The sequence below is a fragment of the Podarcis gaigeae genome (genome assembly GCF_964106915.1).
Source record: "Podarcis gaigeae genome assembly, chromosome: 4".
Lineage (NCBI taxonomy): Eukaryota > Metazoa > Chordata > Lepidosauria > Squamata > Lacertidae > Podarcis > Podarcis gaigeae.
The window spans coordinates 53,238,748-53,250,594 of record NC_139677.1 but is presented as its reverse complement, the minus strand read 5'-3'; the positions used below and the strand labels follow the sequence as shown (position 1 = coordinate 53,250,594).

Genomic DNA, 11,847 nt, shown 5'->3' with positions numbered 1-11,847 from the left:
CACCTTATTTTCCTCTCTCATTTTCACATCATCCAATTGTTTTCTTCTTTCCAGTATCAGCTTTTGAACACATTCTGAATATAAACCATGAATATGCATTACTTTTACTAGATGTGGGAATGGAAGCTGAGACTTTGCTCTGCCTAGAGGCAGAAACAGTCATTGAAGAGTGGAGCCCATACAGTGCCTCTGCAGAGGCTGCAGGCTACAGCCCATAATGGACCATATCGGCTAAGACTGATAGGACTTGGGAGTCAACATAGGAGCCAACTCCTTGGGATTTGGGCCCCCCAATAAAATATTAAAGGGGCCTGCCCCTCCCAAGTTGATGGGCATTGCCATTCAAATGGTGTGCACGCATCATGTGATCAATTATGCAGGGCGAAACTTACCCCATTATTTTTTTGAAGTTGGAACCCCTGAGAGTCGACATCTAGAAGGCACTGTGTTCACTACCCTTGTGTTAAAATTGTGGATTGAATTCCGTAATTTACAAGCTACCTGCTGCCAATAACCCTATCTCCCTTGAGATAGTGCTGGCAACCACATGTGATATGGGAGATCCATTTTCAGATCTTTTGACATTTTAGAGCAAGCTTTAAACATGCTTAGGAGCAACCAAATTTGATCAGTGTGATTCTGGAGAGTGGGGAAGCCTTTAACATATGTTGCATCTGTGTTTTGTACCGTTTCCCCTCATGATACAATAGATTATGAGTTAACTACCATCCCGTCCCCCCCCCCCCCGGCATTGCTATTATTAAATTTACCTCTTTGGTAGTTACACATTTTGATAGCTTCTCACCTGCATTACAGCTATGATCTCATTATAGTCTCGTGTTAGCGTGAAAATGCCCTAACTGCTAATAGGCTGATCATGCAATCCACATGTGGGAATCGAGCCATACCATCAAACCTCTGCATCAGACTCATGGTTCCCTACATTTCAGTCCTATGTATGTCTACTCAAACAGAGCTCAGTGGGGCACTCTTCCACGTATGTATAGGAGATCAGCATTTTGCTGTTCCTAGCACAAGACCATCATATATTAAACAGTGGCTACAGCCAATATTTAAACTAACCAATGAATTATGCAAAGAATGGTTAAATGCCTAACAAACACTGGTGATGAACTATAGAAATATGTACACTACACAAACCATTTTACCAAAAACTACTAGTGGACTGCTTACATCACATACAAATATGTGGAGTCAGCCTGAGCCAAACAGTCTGGGTCAGGTTGGTGTATCAGTGACAAGCTACTTATAAATGCTATGGATGGAGTGTATTGTGATTACAGTAATGCCTTCGACAAATTTCCCCATGATATTCTTGCAGAGAAGCTGGTAAAATGCAGGCAGGATAAGGAAGTATTAGGTGGATTTGTAGCTGGTTGACTGACCAAACCCAGAGAGTGCTCATTCATGGTTCTTTGTCACCCTGGAAAAAAGTGACAAGTGGGGTGCTGCAGGATTCTGTCCTGGGTCTGCTGTTCTTCCAACATCTTTATAAACAACTTGAAGGAATTGAGGGGGTGCTCATCAGATTTTCAGATGACACCAAACAGAGGGGTAGCTAATGCTGCAGGAGACTCTGGATTCGAGATATTTAACAGATTGGAGAACTGGGCCCCAACTAACAGAATGAAATTAAATAGAGACAAATGTCAGCCCTACACTTAAGACAGCAAGAAAATGCTGCACAAATGTAAGACGGGGGACGCTTGAATTGCCTGTAGAACATATGAGAAGAATCTAGGGTCTTAGTAAACTACAAGCTTAACATGAGTCAACATTGTGATGTAGCAGCAAAAAAAGCTAATGCTATTCTAGGCTACATCAACATAAGCATAGTATCCAGATCAAAGGAAGCAACAGTACCACGCTATGCTGCCTTGGTCAGGCCACCCTTGGAACACAGTGTCCAGTTCTGACCATCAGAATTTAAGGACAGTGACAAGTATCTTCCTTCATTTGAGGTTTTTAAGCAGAGGTTGGATGGCCATCTGCCATGGATACTTTAGCTGAGATTCATGCATTGCAAGGGGTTGGACTACACGACCCTTAGGGTCCCTTCCAACTCTACAATTATGATTCTATGAATAATCCATAAGCTTGCAACTCTTGATGTATGCTTTACTTTAGTGACATCCGAACCCTTGGGGCATCCGGCCCCTCTGGCAGCCACAGTGAATGGTTGGCAGGTGTCATTTACTTGAACTAATATGGAAGATTGGTCACAGACGTACCATTATGCAGAACTTTGTAATGAAGAAATTAGGATTTCTTATGGCCAAGAGGAAAGGATTCTAAACAAACAAATCTACTCCAAAGAAGCTTCATTTAAACACAGAATGTGCAAGTTTATCCATATCAAGTACAGTTTCTAACTAAACATACAAAAATAAAGAACTTTGATCACTAGGAGTCTTTTATTAATAGACAAACCATGTTATCCGGAGTTTTACCTTGAGAAATCAAGAAGTGGAAGACAAAAAACCAGCTTTCTAGGACAGTAGTTCAGGGTTTTGTTTCATAAAAAAAAAAAACCCCGCATACAACCCTGAATTAATAGTTATCAAAATAAAACTTCAAGAAACCCACAGAGATAAATTAAATACCTGGTATACTTATACAGAATTTTCACAGAATTAGAACAAATGGGGGTCATACAAAGCAAAGAGATCACTCCCCAGGAAGGGGAAGAAGTTTAAATAACATCCTAGAGAAGGTAATCCAAATGGGTGGTATTACTATTTACTTCCATTCTTGATATACAATAATGAAGTGAAATTACTTTTGTTTCCAACAGTGCCAACCTAAACACCACCAACATGAAGGTGCTTTACTTTGAAAAAAAATAAATCAGGAGCTGGGGTGGCTTAAGTGCACCAATTATCTGTTATAAATAATTATATCTTAAGGAATTAGGCATCAAACTTTAGCAAAAACACCTTAAATACTAGCACTCTGAGCATTAAAAGTTTTAATCCATTTTGAATAAAAAAAAGCACAAACTTAAGTTTTTGCTTTTTTTGTAACAAAAATTCACACAAAGAAAAATTTTAGGCTCAAGTGGTCACCTGTATTCTAATGGTCTCAAATTTACAGTATGGAAGCCACATATCTGACAGCGAAGCTTTTTATTGACATATTTATAAAATCAGGAAGTGTTTTATCCCCCTTAATTACCGATTAGTTCAAGCTGTGTTTTTCAGAAATCCATAGCACCGCTCATTTTAACAGGTTGTTACTTTGGGTGCCTATTTCTCATATATCTGGTGTGTGTTTTTAAATCAGTAACCACTTTTAAGTTGTTTACAATATACAGTATGCGAGGCTAGTTTGTCACTGATATACAGGTTCTTAAAACACCAGGCTGTTCATTCATCTGTTCTTTAAACACGCTAATATGGTAAGACATAGGTAGTGTCTCTGCAGCACCATAATACTGTCTAAACAAACAGCTTTTAAGCTGTGTTTTGCCTAATGTTTTATTCAGCCCCCTCCCACCACTTACTATATTTAGCAAAATACCATTGAAGACAAAAGTTTGCCCCTTACAATGAGGCACATTTTGGCATATGTGCTAAATGCTGCTACATAGGCAGGCATGTGCAAGTCATATTATGAAAAGGAGAGCCTCCACATTTAACTTTTTCATAGAAAAATATAAATATATTCCCTGAATTAGAGGAAGAGAAGATTCAACGTCTTGCTAGTATCACTAGCAAAAGGAAAGTGGGCTAGATTTTCCTGTCAAGGTTACATTTCACAGTCATCTTCATCATCTGCATATCTTACAGTTCTCCTGCCCCCATTTCTAGTTCTAATTTTGGAACGTCGATTCCCTCTTTTATACTTGGTATAGTCCAATTCCTCAGAATCATTCTCTTCATTCACTTTTGGCCGTTTCCTTCTCTGCGGTATTTTGGAAGGTTCAGAAAAGCCATCATTTAAAGTGTCATCTATTGAAATAGCTTTCCTTTTCCTCTTTTTTGTCTTTCTAGTTCTCCTACTGTCAATATTTTTTGAGTCTGTTTGAGATTCTGAAGCAGAAGAATAATTGGAACTGCCATCAGGTTCCGGTTTTGAGTTCCTTGAAGTTCCAGGGTTTTTTGACAAAGAACTTCTTTGTTTTCTCTCTCCTTTTCCAGTCTCTGTCGTACTCCTCATATTTCTATCACTATCTTCTTTTTCCAATTTGGAAACATTATGGTTATCAGAAAGTAGTGGCTGGCTTGAATCTATGTGCTCTGCAGACATGCTACTGGAGGATTCGTCTTCAGAAAATTCTACTGCACGTTTTTTCCCTTTAGGAACTGTTTTACGCACAGGTGTGAGAGATCGTCTCCTTGGGGCTCTGCTCTGTCTGCTCTTTTGTTCCACCACACTTTCTACTTCAGAGTCCAAATGCTTCTGCTCTGGTTCTCTGCTAGATTTTTTAGCTCTGTAAGAGGAGGTCTGAAACTGTTTCTGTCTGAGCTCACTTTCCTTTAGTTCTGCTTCACTTTCAGAGGGTGAAGGTGCAACATCCAATATCATCTTTCTGGCTGCAGCAGAGGCATTGCGATGAGGCAATTTTCGGTACCTGCTTTTAGGGTATCTAACTTCTGAACTTGAGAACTCTTCCTTGGCATCACTAATTAGCTTGATTTTGCTTGCAGCTACAGTAGCACTACGGCGTGGGATTTTCTTTCCATTAGGGGTTTTGATATTGTTCGTTTCACTATTCAATTCTGCAGAATTTCTGCAATTCTTCCTGTTCCGGAGTAATACTGGACTTTGCCTTATCACTCGGGTTGATTCTACAAGAGAAAAATTTTAAATTTCAAAATACTTTATTCCCAACAGAAATGAGTGCATTTAGACAAATGATATACTGAAGAAATAATTCAAAACCAAACTCTATTATATAGGATAACAGTACAACTGTGAAACTTAAGCACCATTAAAATATTTTTAATAATGAAAGTTCTAAGCAGACTTTTAATGTTATAAACACTTCACACTGCCTAGGGCAGCAAGTACCCACCAATAATCCCATACACGCTTCCCTAGGAGCAAGCAGCATGGAACTCAATGGAACTTACTTCTGAGTAGACATGCATAAGACTACACTATTAGCATGGCAGGCATTTCTTTAACTTTCTAATTCTAATTCTTGATCATTCAGGATGAACTTGCAACACTTATTTTGACCAATAAGGAGACTCTCTTAATCTATTTCAGTACACCAGATCATTGCCATTATTTTCTATAAAGCCTAGTATTTTACCTAGGCATTTTCTTGGTTTGTTTTGGGTTGTACATACCCCAATAGTTTTTGTGTTAGGCACTGTTTCTGTAATGCTGATACTATTTTAAACATACTTTATATATTTTTAAACACAAGCCATTGCCCTTTATTTCCAGCTAGTGCTTTAAGAGGTCCATTGGCTCCCAACAGCAGATAGATGTGTTAGCCTTACCAGTTCCCTCAGGCACTTATTTAAAATATATTAGTATGAGACATTACCTTTTCTAACAGCTTCTCTCTTTCGTTTCTTTTTCTTGTGTTGCTCTGTTGTGGCATCACTACTATTGGAGCAGGATTCAATTTCCAAATCAGAAGTACAACTGGAGTCCACTGCGGATTTATATTTGGGCTTTTTTGAAAGTTCCTTGGTTTCTGGCAGAGAGTCTGTTCCATCCTCTCTATGTTCTACATCAGATTTTGCAGTGGCTTTGCTGCGATTTTTGTCTTTCGATTTACTAAAAGAATCTACAGTCTTCCAAGAATCATGCTTCTTCTTAACTTCCTCACTGTACTGGTCTAACTCAGAATCTAGTTCAGATTCATAACTGGCTACAGTACTATGCAAAGATATAGGTTTATCAAGACTTCTGCTCTTTGGCATATGGCTTTTGGAGTTATTTTCTGAAACTTCCACCCTGGGTTTTATATTAGGGGATTCATCACAAACCGTTCTATGCTTGCGCCCATGGGCTTTAACATGCCTGTTTCTTCTTAAAGCACTATCAGAATCTGAACTATTTTCAGACTCACTATCATATCTCTTAGCAGAAACAGCTGACTCAGTCTGACGACACTTTCTTCTGCTGTATCTCCTATTTTTTCCTTCAGACTGTTGGTCTCCATCCCCTGAACTGTTTGACTTCCTAGTTGTAGAAACTGCATTGTGGTGGTTCAGCTTTTCATCATTTTCAAAGCCTCTGGTTTCCACATCATTTATGTTCCTCAGTTTATAAGCTGCCACAGTAGCACTTTTACGAGGCAATCTTCGGTAACCGTGATGGTTGCTATTTTGTATTTTATAAACTCCCTCTTCTTGAGAATCACTTTCATGCCTCCTTTTCCTGGGAGACCGCCTGCACCCATTCTCTTGGATGACACATTCTATAAAGACATGCAAAAATTATTATATAAAAGCAGACCTGGCATGTATAGCACAATATTAAACATTAACAAAAGCTAGTTTCATTGAAAAAAATTGTACATTTACAGACTACTTATTAAAGCTAAGCAGCTAGTTCATGCATGCATCTGATGGTAAGATATAATCCACCTGTCATTAATCCACATCCACACGAACAAATCAACTCCATGTTACACTCAGTGTTCCACAAACTTTAGTGCTTGAGCTAACAAAGTGTTCTCAGAGGCTTCTAAAGAACAGATTTAGGAGAGAAATTTTCAGGGGAAAATAGAAGTTCTGTTTGTATCAGTAGGATACTGCAACTGGACAGCACCCCAGATACTGACTTTTAAGAAACAAGTTCTATATCCTCAGTTTAATATTACATAGCATGTACTACTTCAAAACAAAATTCAGTTAAGCAAGGTCTTTTAAATCAACCGTGCCTGCAATAGTTAGTGACTAGGAGCGACCAGGATTGCTATCTTGAGAACTGTTGTGCTGCTTAAATCCCAGATTATGATCTAGATATAATTTATTCATCAAAATTCAAACTCTGCTGAATATTGGATAGTTTCACTTAGAGCAGCTACAAGGGGAAAGATTTTTAAATCTGGAGTGTGCATTAAATTACATTTTATACATTTAAAATACATCACCTTTCCTGGTGTTTTTCCTTCTTTTTGTTGAGTTGCTGCTATCAGTTCCAGACTCTAAATCAGATGAGCACTTGGACCTATCTTTGGGTAGTCTTGACTTCCTAGAAGACCCTCTGCTCTCTGAAAAAGTGACACGCTCACCCTCTTTCCCTGACTCCAGTCCTTCATCCGAGTCACTTAATACCTTAGCTTTCCTGAAATGAGTTGATACTCTTTTACAGGTTTGTTTTTCTAAACCATTGCATTTCTCTGGCTCAGAATCTGCCTCAGAGATATTTCTGTTATTACTTCTGGATGCAGAAGGTAACTGGTAAGAAGCTTTCTGAATGCTCCCATCCTCTGAGTCATCTTCTGAAAATTCAACAGGGGATTTTATTTTTGGAGATGCACAGTGGGTAGCTCTTTGTGACTGCCTCTGGCCATTAACGTGACAACCCTTTAGTGTTTTTTGCACACTATTTTCAGAATCTGAGCTCCCACTATCAGATTCACTAGCATGCTTTTTTCGAACAGCCACAGCACCTGAACCAGCTTTGAAGGTTTTCCTTCGGTTAGATTCTTCTACTTCCTTGTCACTTTCAGACTGTATGGAACTTTCCTCAGAGTCATTTAGCAATACTTTTCTGGCTGCAGCAGAAGCATTGCGATGAGGCAGTTTTCTGTTTTTGCTTCCAATACCAACACTTTCTGAACTGGATAGCTCCTCTTCTACATCACTCATCAGTCTTAATTTATTAGCTGCTACAGTAGCACTTCTACGTGGAACTTTTCTGTGCCTTCCAGATCTGTTACAAAAAGTCTCATACAGCTCTTTTGAATTATCCATTTCTCTTTCAGATATTCTTTTTCTGGTAGTTCTTTGGCTATTTCCATTCTCTTGATAAGCTAGACACAAAAATGAGGAGGTTTACTTATGTTGAACATTTTAAAATGTGTACAATTTGCCTGTCACTAAGCTCAGAACCATGCAAAGCTCTGGAACAATACACACAGGTCCCGCTTACTGAATGAAATGTGTTCCCTGGAAACTGTTCATTAGGTGAGCATTTTCCTCAGGCAGACCTGCCAGAGTTACTTGCATTTTTAGAAAGCTAGTTAAAGCTCAATATTCTGGATAACCATTTGAGTAGCAACTGTATACTACTGTGCACTATGGCATCTCCATTATCTACCATGATTATTGCTTTTAATATTATTGTTTTTGATAGTTTACAGACATTGTTTATGTGCTGGTTTTATATTTCTTTATTTTTGTTGCCATTAAGATACCTTGAGGATCTCCATTGTGCCAATGTAAAGTAGATTTCAAAGTAAATTCACAACTATACACTTGGGAATAATGGAAGCAGTGACCCAAACTTCTGCAATGAACATTAGCTGAATTACTCTTACCCATTTGCTTTTGCTGATAGACTCTGTTTCTAGTAACTCTGAAATCACTTCTTTTCCTGGATATTCCATTATGTACTATAGGGGATGAGATTTCTGCAGAACTTTCTTTGCTTTCCTCTGAACTACTTGAAGATGAAGCTGTTGTTGAGTGGTCCAGCTCACTTTCTGGAAAGGTAAATAATTGTATGCTAGTAAGACTTCAAAACAGATTTCCCCTTTTCTTCAAAGATATTTTATATTATTATTATTAGTAGTAGTAGTAGTAGTCGTATACAGTCCTTCATTCAAAGATCACAGGGCAGTTTACAACACAAAAATAGGAAATAAGAACACAAAGAAATAACAAACCAATAACCCCACATACACAAAGACATTTTAAATGCCATAGATTGTTTAATCAGTCAAAGTGCCTGGCTATAGAGAAAAGCTTTTGCCTAGCATCTAAAGATATGTAATAAAGGCAGTAGATGAGCCCCGCTGGGTAGAGCATTCCACAAATGGGGAGCCACCGCAGAAAAGATCCGTTCTCATGTTGCCACCCTCCAGACCTCTCATGGAGGGGGCACATGAAGAAAGGCCTCAGATGATGATCACAGGGTTCAGTTCTAATGTCTAGGAACTTGAGATATGTCAATGCGTTCAAACTGTTCCATATTACTCTTGGTATTCTTAAGTCAATCAAATTCTATTTTCCCATTCTCAACATTCTAAAGCATCTCCCATCTGCTCAGCAAACATGGCCAAAAGCTTGAGTCAAAAGACAAAGTACATTAAGAAATACAGAAGTAGTATACATTTAAGAAATGTAAAGCTGCACTTCCACTTTACAGTTCACAAAAAGATGTACAGCATAACAAATTAAAGTTCAATATGCCAAAGGTAAGAATACCTGGAAAATGGCAGAATTTTGTATGGTCTGATTACCTTACTATCATTAAGGTTATGTCTGCTTGAGTTGAGAGCAATTTTAAACCGCAAGACAAAGGGTGTATTTACAATTAGAGAGAAAAGTTTCTTTTAACCATTTCCCCACAAACTGATCACTCACCTGATGACAATGCAGAACTGTGTGCTACAGCTGTGCTCCTTGTTCGTGCATTTTTCCCAAATGATGAGGCGGAATCAGAAGATATGCCGGCAACACTGCGGCTGGAGGTGCCAGCATACATTTTATGGTTTGTAACACACGACTTTCTGCTTGAGGTATTTTGGTTAGAAGAATCTTCTGGCTCAGACTGAATTTTACCCTGAGATTTACACTGCTTCTGCTTTGCATTTCTTGACAAACAGGAGGAAAACAATATGCAGTCCATGAATATGGTTGAATTTTATAAAATTAATTTTTATTTCAGTGGTACTTTCCCACTCGTTAAGATGCTTCTAAGATTGTATTAAGTTAATTTGAATATGAAACACAATCAATGCAAAGTACTCAAACTGAAAGCCTCACCTATAACATAGCAATGTACATGTTCATTTTATCATATTTAAACCTCTTAACCAGTATAATAGCAGCATTGCACTTTTGTCATATTTTTAAAGTTTTAAATCCTTTAAATTCTGTTGGCATTTTATATTATTTTAATATGAAATTACCTTGAAAGCTCATTTTAGTAGAAATGTACCTCGACATAGTAGTAGTATGTCCCTCAACATATCAAACATGTGAGAAGCACTATACACCAGAATCCAGAGCAGATTTTGAGAGTATTCAGGGGAGAGGGGGGAGCAGGAGGTCAACTCCCATTGCACAACCTTTGAAAGTATCCAAAATTACACTGAAACTATGCTCCTTCCATTAGTCAAAAACCTCAAGTTAATCAGATGAACTGATTTACATGGTTTATCTAGCAGCACAAACCTATGCCTTTTTACTTCTCCTCTAAGGTAAGGGTGCATTACAGGACTGCAATCTTCACATCTCAATCACATCCTCAAATAGCTTTTGCCAAAGAAGAACACCCTCAGATTGAAGAAGATTTACCTGAGTGTTTTGGTAGATTGCTGTAATTTACTTCGACTTTGCAGCCTCCTATTGTGCCTCTGACTTCTTCGCAATCTTTCATTGTATTTTTGTCCAGTTCTAAAGTCAGAGATAATTCTCCTCATTTTTTCCTCAAGCAGTGCAGATAATCTCAATGTCATACTATATATCTAGGTTGCAAAAGAAATGTTAATTTTTAATTTTAAAAAAGTTTAATACACTTGCATTTGGTGATCCAATTGTAAAAATTTATTACTATTATTTTAAGAGTTTATAAACTGCTTGATACAAAATATTTAAACAGTGAACAAAAATTATGAGAGATTTATGTACTAACTGTACTTTCTACTACACACAACACAGGACCATACACTTTAAAAAAAATCTAGTTTAATGAAATATGTTCATTAAGGCAGAAATCCTATGCAAATTTACTTAGGAGTAAGAGTGCAGCCTTTAATACAGAGACAGATTTGCAATTATATAACATATGATAGGGTGATCAGCTTCTTTTTGGACACTTGCTTTCTTCCTTTCTCCCTCTTGATTTGACAAGTTAGGTAAATGGCACAGAAACATTACCTTGGATCTTTTGTTTGGAGTGTATGCTTTAGCATTGCTAAATACTAATCTAATATCTTTGCAAAGTTCCATTGGAGTGTCATAGTTCCCAGCTTCTAATGTCTCCTTCACAGTCCCAAAGTCCATCGGTGTGTCTATAATTTCCCGGTAGTCCTAAATAAAGACATCCAAATAACTCCATTATTTAAGATGTGGGGAATGGGGTGAAGTTTCTTATACAGATATGTAAACCTGAAATCCATTTAAAACAAAACAAAACAAAAAAGGAGCACACTTTGTGCTAAATGATCCCAGTGACTTTAACATACATTTTCCTAGGGACTGAAAAGAAGCAACTATATTTGTCAACTTTGGCCAAGCATCTTGAACATAGACTTGGAAAGCAATATTCCCTTTTAAACTATTTTAAGGATTTTTTTTGCTTACATTTTACATTCATATCAACACAACAAAACATTATCTTTTGGAGGTTCTCAATCCTCAGACCTCCCCCCATCCCCGGTTTCCCATCATTACCTATTATCTTTTCTGTGTCTTTATATCTTTATCTAATTTATTCATCTCCCTTATTACAAATTTTATCCTAACTATATCACCAGTGCTATTCTAGGCCTAGGACAAAAAGAATGGACTAATTTTGTAGAATATCTGAAGGAACACTGTAAACATTTAAAAACATTAGCGGGCCTAGACAGGCCTGGAAATTAATATTCCCAATGGGTTGAATCACATTCAGTGTTGACCCCATAGATTTTAGTGTGTCTACTTTTGATTATGATAAGGTTAAATCAGAGTAATTATGCTTTTT

At 37.7% G+C, this 11,847-nt stretch overlaps 1 protein-coding gene across 2 annotated transcripts in view; it reads right to left on the bottom strand.

The window, feature by feature from the left end:
• Nucleotides 1-2,416: 2,416 nt before the first annotated feature.
• The window catches only part of BRWD1 (bromodomain and WD repeat domain containing 1), a 42,938-nt gene continuing 33,507 nt past the window's right edge, over nucleotides 2,417-11,847 (bottom strand). Inside the window, exons 36-42 of one of the 2 annotated variants that reach the window (XM_083734741.1) lie at nucleotides 11,040-11,192; nucleotides 10,458-10,627; nucleotides 9,522-9,751; nucleotides 8,474-8,638; nucleotides 7,082-7,966; nucleotides 5,522-6,403; nucleotides 2,417-4,811 (exon numbers count right to left, since the gene is read on the bottom strand). In XM_083734741.1, the coding sequence (XP_083590867.1) occupies nucleotides 3,769-4,811; nucleotides 5,522-6,403; nucleotides 7,082-7,966; nucleotides 8,474-8,638; nucleotides 9,522-9,751; nucleotides 10,458-10,627; nucleotides 11,040-11,192 (3,528 nt within the window). In that variant the 3' untranslated portion in view covers nucleotides 2,417-3,768. The remainder of the gene's footprint in view (nucleotides 4,812-5,521; nucleotides 6,404-7,081; nucleotides 7,967-8,473; nucleotides 8,639-9,521; nucleotides 9,752-10,457; nucleotides 10,628-11,039; nucleotides 11,193-11,847) is intronic. The other variant, XM_083734742.1, reaches the window with a different exon arrangement.